General features: G+C 64.9%; 1 protein-coding gene across 1 annotated transcript in view; it reads left to right on the top strand.

Moving 5' to 3' along the window:
* Window positions 1-3954: 3954 nt before the first annotated feature.
* Window positions 3955-19208, top strand: part of PDE2A (phosphodiesterase 2A) — an 88698-nt gene continuing 73444 nt past the window's right edge. Inside the window, 2 exon segments of the mRNA XM_075707105.1 lie at window positions 3955-4008; window positions 4010-4023. Coding sequence (XP_075563220.1) covers window positions 3955-4008; window positions 4010-4023 — 68 coding nt within the window.

The raw sequence follows: 19208 nt of genomic DNA, 5'->3' as shown, positions 1-19208 counted from the left end.
CCCGGTTTGGGAGCGTGGGTCGGCACCGCTGTGCAGCACATGGAGAGCGCGTGGAGGACGCAGGTACCTGCAGAGAGATGCTGCAAAGCCTGCGGAGAGATGCTGCAAAGCCTGCGGACCCCGGAGATGCTGCAAAGCCTGTGGAGAGATGCTGCAAAGCCTGCGGACCCCGGAGATGCTGCAAAGCCTGCGGAGAGATGCTGCAAAGCCTGCGGACCCCGGAGATGCTGCAAAGCCTGCGGAGAGATGCTGCAAAGCCTGCGGACCCTGGAGATGCTGCAAAGCCTGCGGAGAGATGCTGCAAAGCCTGCGGACCCCGGAGATGCTGCAAAGCCTGTGGAGAGATGCTGCAAAGCCTGCGGACCCCGGAGATGCTCCTGGGCTCGCCAGGCTAACAGCGGGGCGGCTGGACCTTCTCAAACCAAAGGTCCATCGCCCCGCATGGCCAGTGGCCGAGAGATGCCGAGGGCGAGTGTAAGAGCAGGGCAAGTACCCGCAAAACTTTCCCGAGGTCTCTCCTGCCCTCTGACCATGCGGTGCTCGGGGATGTCCCGAGCTGCTGACAGATGCTGTATCGTCGCGTACGGGAAAGGGCTGCCCTGAAGCCGTGTGAACTTTTCGCGTCCACAACATCCTGAGGGCAAGGAGTTCTGCTCCTCACCTTCACCCGCGGGATAGACTCGTTTAGGTTGGAAAAGACCTTTAAGATCATCCAGCCCAACCATGATCTCCTCCCGCTCTTTGCTCGGGACCCCGGTTCCTGTTAGCTTCACCTGGCGTCTCAAGTGCTTGCACTGGAAGGAGCCGAAACGCTTAAATATCTTTAAAAGTCCAGGCTGCTCCCGCTCCTTCTTCATCCACTCCCTTTGTGCCAGGAGATGTGGGGTTTCGTAGCAGGCAAAGCCTGCTCTGACCCCGACTCAGCACAGCATGGATGCCCTTCCCCAGGGTGGCTCCTGGGAGCGCAGCTCCCGTGCTCCATGTCTTCGGCTGCGGCAAATCGGCCCCGACGGGAGAGCACGGCCGGGGCTGGCACTGCAGCAACTCTTGCCCTTCTCCAGCCACTCTGTGCCACCGTCCCACCCCGGTGACAGCTCCCCCCGACACGGCCCAGGGAGGTCCAGAGCAGGAGATCCTGGGGTGGCTGTGGGGGACAAACCCACCCGATGTCCTGCAAACCCCGACGGACAGCGCAGCAGCTCCTCCAACCCAGCCAAGACAAGCTGCGGTGGTGCTCCCGTGCAAAGGGCTGCGCGCTCAGCAAGGCTCCCAGAGGGAAGCTGCGCTAATTCGGGAGGCGACAGCATGGGCGCAGGCATGGGGCGGTGCTGCAGGCACCTGGGGGGCTCCAGCTCCTCCAGCGCAGCCCTGCCTGGGGGTGGGCTGGGGCCTGGGGGCAGGTTCAAGCTGGGGGCTCACCCATGCGGGTTGGCCGAGGCCTCAGCATCCCCTCCCTGCTCCTGAGCGTCGCGGTGGGCAGCATCCCGCAGCCAGAGCGCCCAGATGGCCCGGGGGGGGAGCTTTTGGGGGCAGGGGGGCACAGCCAGCCCTGTGTTCACTGGGCTGGGACCTGCTCGCAGGAGGGTACTGCCCTGGGGGGAGATGCCCGGGGGCTAGTGCTGTCCGATATTGCTCGATGCCACCCAGTACCCTTGGGAAAGGAAACTGCCTGCTGGTTCTGGAAGTGGTGCTGCCCAGTACCCCTGGGGCAGGGACCAGCCTGTGGGACCAGTGCCACCCAGTACCCCTGGGGCAGGGACCCACCTGTGGGACCAGTGCCGCCCAGTACCCCTGGGGCAGGGACCCGCCTGTGGGACCAGTGCCGCCCAGTACCCCTGGGGCAGGGACCCTCCTGTGGGACCAGTGCCGCCCAGTACCCCTGGGGCAGTGACCCACTTGTGGGACCAGTGCTTCCCAGTACCCCTGGGGCAGTGACCCGCCTGTGGGACCAGTGCCACCCAGTATCCCTGGGGCAGTGACCCGCCTGTGGGACCAGTGCCGCCCAGTACCCCTGGGGCAGTGACCCGCCTGTGGGACCAGTGCTTCCCAGTACCCCTGGGGCAGTGACCCGCCTGTGGGACCAGTGCCGCCCAGTACCCCTGGGGCAGTGACCCGCCTGTGGGACCAGTGCCGCCCAGTACCCCTGGGGCAGTGACCCGCCTGTGGGACCAGTGCCGCCCAGTATCCCTGGGGCAGGGACCCGCCTGTGGGACCAGTGCCGCCCAGTACCCCTGGGGCAGTGACCCACTTGTGGGACCAGTGCCGCCCAGTACCCCTGGGGCAGGGACCCACTTGTGGGACCAGTGCTGCCCAGTACCCCTGGGGCAGGGACCCACTTGTGTGCCAGTCTGCCCAGTACCCCTGGGGCAGTGACCCGCCTGTGGGACCAGTGCCGCCCAGTACCCCTGGGGCAGGGACCCACTTGTGTGCCAGTCTGCCCAGTACCCCTGGCACAGTTACCCTCCTGTGGGACCAGTGCTTCCCAGTACCCCTGGGGCAGTGACCCTCCTGTGGGACCAGTGCTTCCCAGTACCCCTGGGGCAGTGACCCGCCTGTGGGACCAGTGCCGCCCAGTACCCCTGGGGCAGTGACCCACCTGTGGGACCAGTGCTTCCCAGTACCCCTGGGGCAGTGACCCGCCTGTGGGACCAGTGCCACCCAGTATCCCTGGGGCAGTGACCCGCCTGTGGGACCAGTGCCGCCCAGTACCCCTGGGGCAGTGACCCACCTGTGGGACCAGTGCTTCCCAGTACCCCTGGGGCAGTGACCCGCCTGTGGGACCAGTGCCGCCCAGTACCCCTGGGGCAGTGACCCGCCTGTGGGACCAGTGCCGCCCAGTATCCCTGGGGCAGGGACCCGCCTGTGGGACCAGTGCCGCCCAGTACCCCTGGGGCAGTGACCCACTTGTGGGACCAGTGCCGCCCAGTACCCCTGGGGCAGGGACCCACTTGTGGGACCAGTGCCGCCCAGTACCCCTGGGGCAGGGACCCACTTGTGGGACCAGTGCTGCCCAGTACCCCTGGGGCAGGGACCCACTTGTGTGCCAGTCTGCCCAGTACCCCTGGGGCAGTGACCCGCCTGTGGGACCAGTGCCGCCCAGTACCCCTGGGGCAGGGACCCACTTGTGTGCCAGTCTGCCCAGTACCCCTGGCACAGTTACCCTCCTGTGGGACCAGTGCTTCCCAGTACCCCTGGGGCAGTGACCCTCCTGTGGGACCAGTGCTTCCCAGTACCCCTGGGGCAGTGACCCACTTGTGGACCAGTGCCGCCCAGTACCCCTGGGGCAGTGACCCGCCTGTGGGACCAGTGCTTCCCAGTACCCCTGGGGCAGTGACCCGCCTGTGGGACCAGTGCTTCCCAGTACCCCTGGGGCAGTGACCCACTTGTGGGACCAGTGCCGTCCAGTACCCCCGGGGCAGTGACCAGCCTGTGGGACCAGTGCCGCCCAGTATTGCCCCGTGCTGCCCGACGCCCCGGGGCTCCGGCCGCACAGAACGGGCTTGCGGTCCCCGCAGGCCCCCCGTGCCCGGCGGGGCGGCTGCCGCCGCGGGGAGGGCAGGGCGGGCAGGGCCGGCCGTGCCTCGCCAGACAAAGGCGGCGGCCCCAGGGGGCGGCTCGGCGCGGCGGGCGAGGCCGGGCGCGGCCCGCGGCGGGCGGCGGCGGGCGGCAGGTGCCGACCCCTTCGGCCCCTCCGCCGGAGCGGCGCGGCCCCCGCCCAGCCCCGCGGAGCCGCAGCGGCGCCGTCAATCAGCGGCTCCCCCCCCCCCCCCAATCAGCACCACCACTCCGCCCTCCCCTCCCGCACGCCTCGGCGCGCTGCATCGGGCTCGGTGACAGCAGCGGGCTGGAGACACCCTCGCCGAGCGCGGCGGGAGGCTCCGCTTCCAGCCAGCGGCCAGAACCGGGCGCAGCGGCGGCTCCTCGCCTGGCAGGGCTGCCGAAGCATGCGGAGCCATGGGCCAGGGCTGCGGACACTCCATCCTCTGCCGGAGCCAGCCCTACCAGGCGGGCCGCGTCTGACCTGTGAGTCCCCTCCCGCCGGCGCCGGGGATGGGGGGGGACCGCGCCAGGGAGGGATGCTCCGGGGGTGATGCTGGGTGAAGGAGTCAGGGAGCCACTGGGGAGAGGGGAGGCAGGAAAAAGTTCCTCCTGCCTGCCAGCTGGCGGGGAGGGGGTGGCGGGGCAATGAGAAGCGGCTGTGACCCCCCACCTCCCCCCCGCCGTTGCCCCGCTAGCCACCTGTGCTAGCCCAGGGCAGGTCATCGCTGGGAGCTGAGTGAAGGGCTCCGCGCCGGAGGGCCGGTGCGAACAGCATCTCCCCATTTCTCAAACCACCCTCGCCCCGCGGCGGCTTCCCACGGGGGCGGAAGGCTCCCGGCCCGGCAGTGGGCTGCGGGGGCCCCGGGTGACTTTGTGAAATACAGGTCGGGCCTCTGAGTCGTGGTTTCGGCAGCTCCACGCAGGGCAAGAGAAGCCACCCCCCCCCCCCCGCACACCCCCCCACCCACGCAACAGGTCTGGGGGTCCCGGTGTCGCTGCGCCTCTTTGCATGCAGCGAGCTGGGGAAGGGGCTCCGGGGGTCGCGGGGATCTCATTCCGCGGCGCAGGCACGAGGGGCTTTGCGTGCGAGCAGTGGGGTGACCTTGCTGAGGGATGACAGTGCTCCCTGGAAGCGGCAAGGGTGATGCTCCGGAGAGCCCACGTGGGAAGAGGGGCTGAGCTGGCGAACGGGAAGCATGCAGCGCCTGAATTCCCATCGCCCACGGGCTCGGCTAAGGGATGGCGGAGACCCCCCGGCTCTGCGCGCGCGCGTGTGTAGCGCTCACGAGGCTCCACAGCTGCTGTGCACAGGCGATTTGCAGTCTGTGGGTGCTCTGCCTCCCGGGTACCGGGAGATCTTGGGTGCTCCCAATCCCTTGCCCCCATGGCGGTTGCTGGGATCAGACCCCACGTTGCCAGAGGGGTAAGCTGAGCCGGCGGGGAAGGGATGCGGGTGTAAGGGGATGAGGAGGAAGGCTGCTCGGTGCTTGGATTCCTTTGTCTGGCGGTGCCAGCTCCACGTGCTCAGGCACCGGCCGATCTGCCTGGCTCGGCAGCTTACGCCGGGACCACCGCTCCCAGGGGCCGCCTCGCTGCATGGGGACGTGCCCCGGAGCAGCCTCAGCTCTCCCGGAGCAGGTGCTTTAGGTGATTACAGGACCATCGGGGCGCGAGGGAAGCTGCCGCCCGCTCCCGCCCCAGCCCCACGCGTTTCCCTCCGGCATCGCCAGGTTTTCGCACCTTCATGAGGTGACCTTCAGGTGAGAAGGTCTCGCTGTAGAAAATAGCCTCCAGCATCTCTCCTGCCTACACGTGGTGTGGGGCTCAGACCTTCCAGAGGCACCGAGAGCTGCTGATCCCCCTACGCTGCCGTGGGTGCTGGGTCCAATCTCCTCTGCGGGCAGCATCCTTCCCCCCCCCAGCTCTCCTGGCTCGCTCTCCGGTGTTGTGAGCGCTTTGTTCCCTGCAGACATCCTTTCATGCTGCCACCAGAACATGTGCCCGTGTCCTTTTCTTCAAGCGCAGCACACAAAGGTCTTGAAATGCCGCGCTATCCCCACGTTTCCTCCGGCTGGAATGCCTCTGCTGACTTGCAGCTGCTGTTTAATGGCTTTTAAGAAAGGTAGATGCTATAAAAACTTGGCGTAGCCGGCCTGGCTGCGCCCCTCGAGCCGCCCAGGGCAGGAGAGGCAGGAATGGCGAGCCAAGATGCTTTCCCCTTTTACCCGGGATATAACCTCACGTCCTTCCTAGGAGGTGTTTGTCCCTGTTCCCGTACGCCCCAGGGGATATAGAGAGGTGGAAAAGCTTCCCAAGAGCTTTCAGACGATGCCCTTTGCCCGTGCAGCCGGCTGCCCCTTCAGCGCTCGGCTGGAGCGGGTGTCCCCGGCGAGGCCAGCGCTGCGGGGTGATGCTGCCTGCTCTCTGCCTCCGCTCGAGCCCCGCGTTCTTTAATGCTGGCTGGCCTTGCGTGCCGCCGGCAGATCTCAGCGACGCCGATGCCCGCCCTCGCAGAGCGCTGCTGCCCGGCTGGGGATGCTGCGTGGGGCCCAGATCCATCGGTGGGCCAGGTCTCCCACGTGAGCGGTTGATAAGCTCTGATTTATCGCAGGGGAAGGTCGGGTGGCAGCCAGTCAAGTGCCATTTTGCGTTATCCAGGTCACGTTTTAACCCATTTCCTCCTCCTTTTCCCCCCGGTGGGAAGCGTGTTCCCGGGTGGGCGGCTCCTGACCCGGTTAGCGGCGGGTGGGATGCCGGGGTGCCCGGAGCTGCGGCTTTCACAGCATCTGACAGCAGCCGGGGCTGGGGGAGAAGCAGCCGAGCTCTGCGGATTGAAAACACGGAGGAGGAGACGATGCTCTCAGCATCCCTGCAGGGAAGGACCCGGCTCAGCGGAGGCTGGGGAGAGGTCAGGGCTTCTTTCGGGGAGCGGGCAGGGCTGCCTGCTCCCCCTCCAGCTCTCCCCGCTGCCTGCTTCTGGCAGCTGCCTGGGCAGGAGCAGACGCGGGGACGTGTGAACTGGCCGAGCGTCACCGTGCTCAGCGCTGGTCCGGTGACGGGGTCGGTGCCAGGCGTGTGATGGAGGAGGGACCGCGGCTGCGGCAGCAGCTGGGACGAGCGGCTCCATCCTGCCCACGGCACGGTGGGCCAAGCGGCCGGGAGCCGGCGGGCACTGGCAGAGGGAAGGGCCCGGTGTCCTGCGAGTGGACAAAGATGGTTATTTCCACCTTTGCCTCTTTCCAGGAGTGCGTTAGTCTCTGTGCCGGTTATTCCAGGTCAATGCCAGGACCCGGACCGTGTGTCCCCAGGTCAATGCCAGGACCTGGACCGTGTGTCCCCAGGTCAATGCCAGCACCCAGACTGTGTGTCCCAGGTCAATGCCAGCACCCAGACCGTGTGTCCCAGGTCAATGCCAGCACCCGGACGGTGTGTCCCAGGTCAATGGCAGCACCTGGACTGTGTGTCCCCAGGTCAATGCCAGGACCTGGACTGTGTGTCCCCAGGTCAATGCCAGGACCTGGAACGTGTGTCCCCAGGTCAAAGGCAGCACCTGGACCGTGTGTCCCCAGGTCAAAGGCAGCACCTGGACCGTGTGTCCCCAGGTCAATGCCAGCACCCGGACGGTGTGTCCCAGGTCAATGGCAGCACCTGGACCGTGTGTCCCCAGGTCAATGCCAGCACCCGGACCGTGTGTCCCCAGGTCAACGCCAGCACCCGGACGGTGTGTCCCCAGGTCAACGCCAGCACCCAGACGGTGTGTCCCCAGGTCAATGCCAGGACCTGGACCGTGTGTCCCAGGTCAATGGCAGCACCCGGACCGTGTGTCCCCAGGTCAATGCCAGCACCCGGACCGTGTGTCCCCAGGTCAATGCCAGGACCTGGACCGTGTGTCCCAGGTCAATGGCAGCACCTGGACCGTGTGTCCCCAGGTCAATGCCAGGACCTGGACCGTGTGTCCCAGGTCAATGCCAGGACCTGGACCGTGTGTCCCCAGGTCAATGCCAGGACCTGGACCGTGTGTCCCCAGGTCAACGCCAGCACCCAGACGGTGTGTCCCCAGGTCAATGCCAGGACCTGGAACGTGTGTCCCCAGGTCAATGCCATGACCTGGACCATGTGTCCCCAGGTCAACACCAGCACCTGGACCGTGTGTCCCCAGGTCAATGCCATGACCTGGACCATGTGTCCTCAGGTCAACACCAGCACCCGGACGGTGTGTCCCCATCAAGGCTCGCGTAAGGGCCATGTGTAATGCACCATCCCCGTGTTACCTCCCTGACGCAGACACCTGGGAGCCGCTTCATCCGGGATCCCAGCCCGAGGGATGCCCAGGGGAGCAGCTGGAGGGGCTGATGGCATGAGGTGACATTCATGATGCTGCTGATGTCCCTACCTGCCGCTGCGGCTCGGGCACACATCAGAGGGAAATCCGGGTCCCTCCCCACCTCGGGCATCCTCGCCGTTACTCCCGCTTCTCTCCCAGAGCACGGCCCGAAGGGCAGCGCTGGCAGCAGAGACGTGGCGTCCATGGGGGTTGGACCAGATGACCTTTAAAGGTCCCTTCCAACCCAAACCATTCCGTGATCGCTTGCTCCGGTGGCACTAACTCTGCAGGTACCCAGGGAGCAGCGCCGGCTGGGACGCGGCGGGCACAAGCTGCCTGGCGAAGCAGTTCAGACACCTTTTGGAGGTCTCTGAGCATCCGCAAAGCCGAGGGCAGGCTGCCGAGCCTGCCAGAGCCTGCCCCAAACCTCTGCCTCGTGGTTATTGCCAGCCGCCGCGTTGCACGTTTAAAGTGCTGTGGAAATACCCACTCCTGTCGCCCTTTCCAGCGTGGCCGGGGCGGCTCCGCTCCCTGCCGGGCACCTGCTTACCAGGGCCAAGGGGTTCAGTGGGGTGAGGGCAGCCCGGTGCCCCATTGCTGGGCTCCTGGGGATCTGCAAGCGGTTGCGTGTGATGTTCTCCGGGCTTTTGCAAAACCTCAGGCTGTTCGTGCCTCTGCCTTTCGCGCAGCCTGGTGCCGGCACGTCAGCGGGGAGGTGTCTGGGGGAACTTCGGCATCACCCACCCGCCTGGGCGCCAGGCCCTGGAGCTCAGAGGACGGAGGGGAAGCTCCTGGCTGCGAGCTTCCTGGCACCCTGCACGTCTCCACGCCCGGGGAGGTCCCCTGGATGGGGGGGGACCCCAGCCAGGAGCTTCCCCTTCATCGCCCCGGGGCGTCCCCCTGAGCATCCTCATCTTCGGAGCAGCGAGTGGTTTTAAAGTGTCGGGGAATTAACCTCCGGTGTTTGCCGGCTGCCGGCCAGATGCTAGTGCAGATGCAGGCAATCAGGGCGACCTCCGCTCCGCCGGGCAGACCGGCACACCGTGGGGCTGGCCGGTGGCCCAGGGCGGCAGCGCCGGCGGCTCTGCCAGCGAGGGGCTGCACCGAGCGTGCCCTGGCCATCGTCTCCAACCCAGCCCCTGCGCATTCCTTCGGGAGCTGCGCTGCTCCATCGGCTCCGGGAGGATGAGCATCCCTCCGGGGTGGGCAGCCAGCCCTCCGGCAGCTCCTCCATGCAGGATTCCCCGGGGCAGCGGTGGATGCAGCAGCCCTTTCTGGGAATCCCTCCTGCCTCCCGCTCTCCTCCGACCCCGGTCCCCGCTTTCGCTTTTGTCTCTTTCCCGGCTCCCACGTGGCTCGCCGAGAGCTGCGTTGGGCTGCAGCCAGAAATGCAGGCAGGGCCGGAGCTGCCTGGGACTTTCTGCCTGTCCAGCTTTCTCCTACAAAGGGCTGAGCTGTCCTCTTAATGGCTGGAGGGGGGAGCGAGGGGGATGGAGAGCGCTGGGAGATGCTTTGTCTGCTGCTTCGGCTCCATCCGCACGGCAGCAGGCGGGGGTTAGGCGATGGAGAGCAGGCAGAGCGCAGGCAACGGGCAGCCTGGCAGCTCGGATCCCCCCCACCACGGTGTCGAGGGTGGGCGGGGGGTCTCGCCTGCCTTGCAGCAATGGGTGATGACCCCAAGATTTGCTGCTTCGGCAGGGTTGGAGCCTGGGTCGGGGGTCTGCGGCCGGTCCTTGGGCAGCCGTTCCCGGTCGATGGCGGTCCACGATGTTGTGGCATCCCCAGGCAGCAGGAAGGTGTCCCCAAACCTTGTCACCCACGTCGCATCCTCGAGGGATGGACTAGCACAGCAGCCCGCGGGGCTCGCTGAGTGTCGGCTCAGAAATGTCCCGGGGGCTGGTTATTTGGCAGCAGCAGCCCTTGGTCCTGCTCCCGTCCCCAAATCCGTGCCCTGCCTGCCCTGGCACAGCCTGGGCAGAGCCCTGCCTGCAACGCCAGCGTGGGGAGGCAGAGGGGAAAGGACGACCCGAGATCTTGCGGGAAGCATTTTGGGTGGGTTCAAACCTTCTGGGTCTTTGTCAGTTTGTGTTTTCTATAATAAATCAATGGGAAAAAGGAGGTGGTTTCGGATGGGTGCATTTCCCGCAGAAAATATTAAAACCTGATTTTTTTTTTTGGCTGGGAATAGGCGGGGTTCAGGGCTCGGCCCGGGTGTTGAGGACAGCCTCGCAGCGTGTTTCAGCATCCCCAAAGCCCTCTGCTCGCCAGATGCGCTGGAGGACCGTTGCACCCGAGGAGGGAAAAAGCAAACAGCAGCTGCCGGTGCAGCCCCGTCAGAGAAGTGATGACTTAGCCAGAAAGCCTCCCCGGCTTGTAATCGCTTCCCAGCCCCTTCCCAGTTCGTTATTAGCTTGCACGTTTCAGCTGGGTGACTCAGAAGACACCGAGGAGCTATTTATAATGAGCATTTGAAAGGCAAAGACCAGTGGAGGGCTTTTTTTTTTTCCCCCCACCTCTTTCCTGGAGCTGTCGCCGGCTGCGCTCCCCTTGGCTGCGGGCAGATGTGGCCCTGGGGCAGGCGGGTCTGGAAGGGGACCCGACCCCGTCCCCTGAGGTTCAGGGTCTGGTTGCTACGGGGTGAAGACGCTGATGCTCCCCTCTGCCTGGCGTGCAAAGCCTCCGTGCAAACCCCTGCTCGCTGCTGGGCACCCCGAACCTCACCCCGCTGCGGCAGAGCCCGAAATGCTCCTGCCTGCGGGGGCGAGGTACAGGCAGGGCTGCCGGAATCTGCTCCTGCCTGGGTCACTGAGCTGGCCTGGATGGCACCCAGCCTGGCTCCGAGGGCGTGAAGCCCTGCCAAGCGGTGGGATTGATCCGCCCGGCGAGGACGTCGCGCTGATGGAGCCAGCGTGCGTTTGGGGACGAGGCCAGCGGCTGCTCGGCACTGGGAGGTGATGCGCCATCCCTAGCCGGAGCCTCTGCTCCCTTCCGCGTGGAGCTGGGACATCCGTACGGCTTTGCAGGAGTTTGCAGGCTGGGGTTTATTCTCTGCAAGGGGATAATGCCCGGGGCTGCCCCGTGTCCCTGGTCCCACAGCCAGGATGGGTCCACAGCCCCATCCTTGAGCCGATACCCAGCTGGAGCCTGGCTGGAAGGACACAAACCATGGGTGCTGCCGTGTTTTTCCCTGCTCTCCAAAAAAATGTGGCCTTTTCCCAGGTTTTTTTGCTAGTGGTAACACAGCCAGGCCGATGGCAGCATCCTTCCCGCGTGGAAAAAGCAGGTGGGAGCCATGCAGCCTTTAAATAAGAAATCATAGGATCATATTTAGAATTATTATTAGAATTATTAGAATATTATAGAATCATGTTTAGGTTGGAAAAGACCTTTAAGATCATCCAGTCCAACCATTAACCTAACATTACCAAGTCCACACTAAACCAATTAAGGGTAGACTAGACTAAACCATGTCCCACAGTGCCACGTCTGCCTGGTTTTTTAACCCCTCCAGGGATGGGGACTCCCCCACCTCTCTGGGCAGCCTGGTCCAATGCTTGACCACCCTTTCCATGGAGAAATTTTTCCTAATATCCAATCTAAAATCAGTGCCAGAGCAAGGCGGCTCCGGCAACGGGGAGAGGTGTCGGTACCAGCAAAGTCGTTAAACTCCCGGCTCAAGCAGGGCGATGATACCTCCCCTAATGATTTTATTGTCAGCTGCTCCAGGCAAGAAATCTCTGCCCTGTCACTGCCGGCGAGCCGGGAGCTCCCGCTGCCGGACGGGCTGCCGGGTGCCAGGGGTGGGATCTGCGGCTCAGCCAGGGGCTGGGGGAGGCTCTTTGGTCCCGAGCACGATCGTCCAGGGGAGCTGCGGGACATGGGGACCCCCCCCCCGCCCCGGTCCTTCTGTGGCACCTTGGGGTTCTGGTCAGGTGGGAAATTGGGGTGCGGGGATGCTCGGGGCTGCGGTTCTGGTGCACGGCAGACGGGCTTGGCCTCCCTCCGGCTGCTGTGGGGCTGCGGCTAAGGTTAAGGTCAGGGCCAGGGTCAGGGCTAAGGTTTGGGCTAGGGCTAGGGTTTGGGCTAGGGCTAGGGTTTGAGCTAGGGCTAAGGTTAAGGTCAGGGTTAGGGTTAGGGCTAAAGCTAAGGTTTGAGCTAGGGCTAAGGTTAAGGTCAGGGTCAGGGTCAGGGCTAGAGCTGAGGTTTGAGCTAGGGCTAAGGTTAAGGTCAGGGTCAGGGTCAGGGCTAGAGCTGAGGTTTGGGCTAGGGCTAAGGTTAAGGTCAGGGTCAGGACTAGGGCTAAAGCTAAGGTTTGGGCTAGGGCTAAGGTTAAGGTCAGGGTCAGGACTAGGGCTAAAGCTAAGGTTTGGGCTAGGGCTAAAGCTACGTTTTGAGCTAGGGCTAAGGTTAAGGTCAGGGCCAGTGTTAGGGTTAGGGCTAAGGTTTGGGCTAGGGCTAGGGTTTGAGCTAGGGCTGGGGTTTGGGCTAGGGCTAAGGTTAAGGCCTAGGGTTAGGGTTAGGGCTAAAGCTAAGGTTAACTTCAGGGTCAGGGCTAGGGCTAGAGCTAAGGTTTGGGCTAGGGCTAAGGTTAAGGTCAGGGTCAGGGCTAGGGCTAGGGCTAAGGTTAAGGTCAAGGTCAGGGTCAGGGCTAGGGCTAGAGCTGAGGTTTGGGCTAGGGCTAAGGTTAAGGTCAGGGTCAGGGTCAGGGCTAGGGCTAGAGCTGAGGTTTGGGCTAGGGCTAAGGTTAACATCAGGGTCAGGGCTAGGGCTAAAGCTACGTTTTGAGCTAGGGCTAAGGTTAAGGTCAGGGCCAGTGTTAGGGTTAGGGCTAAGGTTTGGGCTAGGGCTAGGGTTTGAGCTAGGGCTGGGGTTTGGGCTAGGGCTAAGGTTAAGTTTAGGGTCTGGGTCAGGGCTAGGACTAAGGTGAAGGTCAGGGCTAGGACTAGGGTTTGGGCAAGGTCTAAGGTCAGGGTTAGGTCTAAGGTTAGGTTTAGGCCTAGGGTTAGGGTTAGAGCTAGGACTAGGGTTAGGGCTGGGGTTCCCAGGATAGGGGACCTGAGGCTTCACCTCCCACCCTTCCCGGCCTCTCCGGGGAACGGGACCGATGCTGAGTCAGCAAACGCTCGTGGGTGAAACCCCCAAAACTTGAGTGTTTCGCTAAAGCCCCAGCCAGGAATGACAGCGCCGGGCTGGGGACACAGTGCGACAGCCTGCGGATAAAGCAGATTTCAAGGTGTGAGAAGTTGCAGCGAGCCCAAGAGCCGGCTGCGGGACCGTCTCGGTGTCAGACGCCGGGGTGATGGGCACCTGGGCGCACGGCATTTACTCGCAGAAGCTTCTGGTTGCTCCAGCCCACGCCTGCAGCCGCTGGCACCGACGGCAGAGCCCCGCGGCTGCGTGCATGCACCGGCTCCTCTCCCCATCGCCTCCCGCCGCTGCCTTCGGCTGCAGGGCATCCCGGGGGTCCCTTGGGTGGGAGAAGGTCGGGGCAGGCTCAGCCAGCGCCGCAGCTCAGCGGTGTGAGCCAGGAGCATCGTGACCTTTGTTAATTAAATTTTTGCTCTTTTCCATCCCCTGCTTCCCTCCTGCGCTCTGCGCCGTCAGAGGCTCGGGCACCTCCAACGCAGCGCTGCAACGTGTTAATTAGGGGGTTTCTTCCAAGCCCGGTATCGCCTGCCCGCACCGTGGGCGCTGCCACCCTGCCGTACCCCCCGGGACGGCGGGTTCGGGCTCGGTCTGGCTGTGCAGATGCGCTTCTCGGCGCAGTCGCCCGTCACGAGGAAGCCATGAGATACTAGCGGGGGATTTCACACGGGGGATGCTCGGGGTCGGCGAGGCTCCTGCCCCAAAGGAAACCCCAGCCCAGCTGCGGAGGGTCGAGCGTCCCCCAAAATTAAGCTCGAGCGCACTAAGGCGCCCTTTGGGTGCTGGTTTCCCTTGGCCAAACCCGGGATGCGGAGCGGAGGCGGTCGCGGATCCGAGCGAGCACCCGCTCTGGAGGATGCTGCGGGGAAAAGGGAGATGCTGGCGGTGGGAGCCGGGCTTGCTGCACCCATGGCGGGGGGGCTTGGGGAGAGGTTTGAGGGGGGCTGCTGTCGGGGCTGGCTGTCCCCAGGCAAATGACGCTCCCGGGAACGGCTGCGGCTCCCTGCCAGGCACCCGGCTCCGATCCTGCCCCTGCCAGAGGGATAGGATACCCCTGGGGCTGCCCGGCGGAGCGTTGGCAGGATGCGTGCCATGCCGGGGGCTGGGTGGAGAGGGCACCGGTGCCAGCGGCTCCGCACGTGCCCTCCCAAAACCTCGGGAGGACGCTTTGGCCCCCCCCCCCCCCAGGTCCAGCTGTGATCAGCACCCCCTTTTCACGGAGCCGGCGCAGGCTGTCCCACCGCACTGCTCCCATGGGAATGCGGGGATGGAAAGGGAGTCTCTTCCTCCTGGGGAGAGCGTGGGAGCCGGCTCCGGGGGCGTGCGGGTGGGCTGCGGCCGCGGCTGTTTCAGTGAGGACGGAGGGGCTCTGCGGAGGTGGGGGCTTGGCAGGGGCCCGCCGTGCTGCTGGGGACCCCCCCCCCCTCCTTGTCACCGCGCTGGCAGGGAGATGGGACAGCAGGTCCGTGGGCTGGCGAGCCCGCGGCTCCGCGGGAAGTGCAAAGTCAGGCGCGCTTGTGCACGGGAGCCGGGAGCGTGCCGGCGAGCGAACTCCGTGCTCGAGCCCAGCGTGAAGAGAGCCTGTGCTGGACACCGGCGTGGGCAGGGGGGACCCCAGCCGTGCCCCCCCCCACTCCCCTCCCTCCTGCACCCCCAAATCTGCGGGCGCAGCAGGGAGGCACGGTGCTACCAAGAGGACCGTGGGACCAAGGTGTTACCCCCGGGGACCCCGTTTCGTCCCTCCCCGCTGTGCAGCTCGCTCGGATCCTGCCACCGCTGCTCCTGCACCGCAGCGAAGCAGACCCTGCGATGGGGACCCCGCCAAAGGGAAGGGGACAGGGCTGGGGACACTTGCTGGGGGACACCCAGCTGCCAGCCATCCTGCAAGCGCCCCGGCCGGGCACGGCGCGGCAGAAAGAGCCGAAAAACCATTAATTCATAGAAAGTGCAACCCAGCGTTAATAGCCTGACCCGCTCCAGCGCCGGTTGCACCGACAGCAGGATCTGGCCGCCCTGCTGAAGCTGATTGAAGTTCATTGCTGGAGAGCTGGTGCTGAGGGGGTTTTGGCAGCACTGGGGACCATCGCCGGCGGCTGCGGCACCTCCGTGCCCGTCCTGGGGCTGAGCTGCCCGCCTTCCTGGCCTTCCCATCGGCGTCAGGACCCGTGTCCCCTCTGCAAGGGGAAGCTGCGGGGCTGGGGACGGCTGCCGGTGCCCCACCGAAGGAGGGGTCTCTCCCTCGCCCCACCGCTGCCCCCCATCACCCCGCCCCGAGAGAGATGGGGGGAGAGAGACACGGCGGGGCAGCGTCTGCTCCTCGCGTAGGAGGCTTGGTCAGACATAAAAACCGCTTCATCGCTTGATTAAGGAACAAGATGCGCTGCCGTCCCCCCGGGGCATTGCAGCGGCCGGCGGTACACCCCCGGTCCCGGGGGGGCTAGCGTGCCCTTGCATCTCTCTGCCAGCCCCGTCCCCCCGCCGATGCCCACGCCAGCCCTGGTGCCCCCCCATCCCCAAAGATACGAGCATCTTTTAGCCGTGCCCTTTCCCTTCCTGCCTCTGACGGTCCAGATCCCCGGGCTTGCTCTTGCTAATGTTAATATTTTGTGTTCGCCTGGTGCCTGCGAGGGGAACGTGCTGCATTTATTTCCTCGGCGTTGAGATGCGGCTCGTTGCGGAGGGGAGGCCGGCCCGGTGAGCGGCTGCCACTTGCACCGTGGTCGGACATAGAGGTTTCGGTGAGAAATCCAGGCTCTTGCAGCCCGGGAGAGGATCCCTGCTGCGGGAGGGGCTGTGGTTCCCAGGGAGGGATGGGGCAGAGGCGGGATGCTGGGGTCCTGCTCTATTCCCGTGTGTTTCCTCCACCCTCGCCGCACCCGGCGCTGCTCCTGCCTGGTTTGGTGCCGGGGCTGCGACGCGGGCACGGCTCCCTCGGGGTGCCACTGGCCTCGCTTGGAGGTTCCCGAGGTGGTGGCACTCCTGCTTTCCTCTCCTCCCCGTTCCCGTGCCGCCGGGCAAAGCTCCTCATGTCCCCCGGCGTTCCCAGTGTCCCCCCTTGGGGACAGCTTGCTGGGGGGCTCAGGGCCGCCCTCCTGCTTCCAGTGAGCTGGGTCCTGGTGTCTTGGGGTGTAATGCAATGGGGATGGGGATTTGCAGGCTTGCAGGGCTGCTGTGCAACGGGGATTTACAGGCTTGCAGGGCTGCCATGCACCAGGGATGGGGATTTGCAGGCTTGCAGGGCTGCCGTGCACCAGGGATGGGGATTTGCAGGCTTGCAGGGCTGCCGTGCAACGGGGATTTGCAGGCTTGGAGGGCTGCCATGCACCAGGGATGGGGATTTGCAGGCTTGCAAGGCTACCGTGCAACGGGGATTTGCAGGCTTGCAGGGCTGCCGTGCAATGGTGATGGGGATTTGCAGGCTTGCAGGGCTGCTGTGCAATGGGGATTTGCAGGCTTGCAGGGCTGCCATGCACCAGGGATGGGGATTTGCAGGCTTGCAGGGCTGCCGTACACCAGGGATGGGGATTTGCAGGCTTGCAAGGCTGCCGTGCAACGGGGATTTGCAGGCTTGCAGGGCTGCCATGCACCAGGGATGGGGATTTGCAGGCTTGCCAGGCTGCCGTGCAACGGGGATTTGCAGGCTTGCAGGGCTGCCATGCACCAGGGATGGGGATTTGCAGGCTTGCAGGGCTGCCGTGCAATGGGGATTTGCAGGCTTGGAGGGCTGCCATGCACCAGGGATGGGGATTTGCAGGCTTGCAAGGCTACCGTGCAACGGGGATTTGCAGGCTTGCAGGGCTGCCGTGCAATGGTGATGGGGATTTGCAGGCTTGCAGGGCTGCTGTGCAATGGGGATTTGCAGGCTTGCAGGGCTGCCATGCACCAGGGATGGGGATTTGCAGGCTTGCAGGGCTGCCGTGCAATGGGGATTTGCAGGCTTGTGGGACTGCCATGCACCAGGGATGGGGATTTGCAGGCTTGCAGGGCTGCCGTGCAACGGGGATTTGCAGGCTTGGAGGGCTGCCATGCACCAGGGATGGGGATTTGCAGGCTTGCAGGGCTGCCGTACACCAGGAATGGGGATTTGCAGGCTTGCAAGGCTGCCGTGCAACGGGGATTTGCAGGCTTGCAGGGCTGCCGTGCACCCGGGATGAGGATTTGCAGGCTTGCAGGGCTGCTGTGCACCCGGGATGGGGATTTGCAGGCTTGCAGGGCTGCCGTGCAATGGGGATGCGCAGGCTTGGGGGGCTGCCAGGCTTTCCAGCCCTGTCAGATGGGGCTGGGCTGCATTCCTGCGGCTCCTCGAAGCCCCCGGGAAAACTGCTCTTCCAACCTGGCAGCGCAGGCAGCTGCCTGCACGGGACCGAATGCTTAAGGGCCAGGCAGCGCCCGGGGAAGTGCGTTTGCCGTGCAAACATTGCTCGGCCCTTCTGCAGGCTTATCGAAGGCACTTAGGGCTCCACGAGTTTGTTAAGCAAATAAATCGCACCCGGCAAAGCTTCGGTGACACCGTTCCCCTTCCCTCCCGCGCTCCCGCCAGCTGGTGTGTCACCGCCCGGCATCCTGCAGCACCTGCCCATTAATATGCCTGGAATTACCCGGAGCTGCTGATGGCTCCAAATTAAACACGGGAGCTCAGCAGCCATCCCTGGATGCCATGGCGATGCTTAACCAGCGGGCACCCCATGCCCGCGCCGTGATCCCTTCCTCGGATGCGCGTGGCGAAATCCTTCGGCTCGGCGAGCGCGGGGAGCAGGCAATTTTCCGTCGCTGCTTGAGGCTGGGGAAGATGAAAGCCGTGTGGGCAGGTGCCAGCGTGGGAGGTTGGCTGCCTCCGGGTGCTCTTCGCCGCTGCAGGGTGGAGGAGAGGTCTCCTGGGTGTGCGGGGACCCCGGGGCTCCCCGTCGATGCCTGCTGCTCCACCAGCCCCCAAGCACCCCGAGTTTGCTGCTCCCCCTGCCCCGGGGCTGTCCCGTGCCCCCTTAGCATCTCCCCTCTGCCCCGTTTTGTCCCCCCACCGTGGTCCTTGTCCCCCCCATCACACGCTGCCCGCAGCGAGGGCTTTATTGAGGCGGGGGCAGACGCGATCTCCCCCCTTGCCTTTGCCTGGAGACTGAGTTATCTGATCCCAGCCAGCCGGCGGGTCCATCTGGCCGCTGCTCCGGCTGTCGTGTTCCTCTGCTTCCCGTTTATTTCTCCCTTCCAGATACGCTCTGGAGCCTCGGGGCTCCGAGCCTTGCTCCCCGCATCCGCCTCGCTCACACCAGCCTCTCCCTTTGCGCGGGCACTGGTGCCCACCCCGGGCTGTGCCCCCCTTGCAGCCGGGGTGATGCCCACCCCTGATCCCAATTCTCCTCCCGCTCCCTCATCCCTCGGGCGCTGGAGGCATCGCCTGCCATTTGCCTTCGCACCCGGCGCGAGGCACCGGCTACCGATCCGTCCCGCCATCCGAGCATCCTCTGCGCCGAGCCCCAGCTCGCTCCCGCACCCTGCCCAAAATCGCCGCCGGCTTTTCCCGGCAGAGCCCGGGCAGCCGCCAGCTCTGCAGGCACCGAGGTCACCGTTGTCACCTCCCACGGGGACACCGGCTCTCGCCCTGCCGAGGGCCTCGCTGGCGCCGGGGCCAAGCCACCCTCCAGGCTTCCAGCTCCTCCGAAGTCACCGGAGTCACTCGTGCACTTACGGGCCACTAAGTGCTGTAATTACAGATATGCTTTAATTAGCATAATTGCGTTTCTACACAAATAAAACATTTGGCGTCATTAATTCCTAGTCTGCAGCTCCAAAACCCCAGACTTTTCCCTCCACCTCGGTGGCAGGGAGCGGGCAGCTGCCGGCAGCGAGGGCTGGCAGGGGTCCCCACTCCCCCCCGGCCGGTGGATCCCCCCGAGTCCCATGGGGACTGAGCCGGAGCCCCCCATTATCCCCCCAGAGCCGAGGGCGGCTGGGGTCCCCGTCCCTGTGGCTTCCCTTTGACTTGGTAGGACACGGCACTGGGCTTGCTGGGGATCAGTACTGGGCTTGCTGGGACACAGAACTGGCATTTCTGGGATGCAGCATTGGGATTGCTGGGATACGGCACTGCACTGTTAGGATGCGGCACTGGGCTTGCTGGGGATCAGTACTGGGATTTCTGGGATGCAGCGTTGGGATTGCTGGGGTATGGCACTGCACCGTTAGGACACGGCACTGGGCTTGC

The sequence above is a fragment of the Pelecanus crispus genome, chromosome 1, assembly GCF_030463565.1.
Source record: "Pelecanus crispus isolate bPelCri1 chromosome 1, bPelCri1.pri, whole genome shotgun sequence".
Lineage (NCBI taxonomy): Eukaryota > Metazoa > Chordata > Aves > Pelecaniformes > Pelecanidae > Pelecanus > Pelecanus crispus.
The sequence above is the reverse complement of the archived record's forward strand: the minus strand, read 5'-3'. Positions and strand labels throughout refer to the sequence as shown.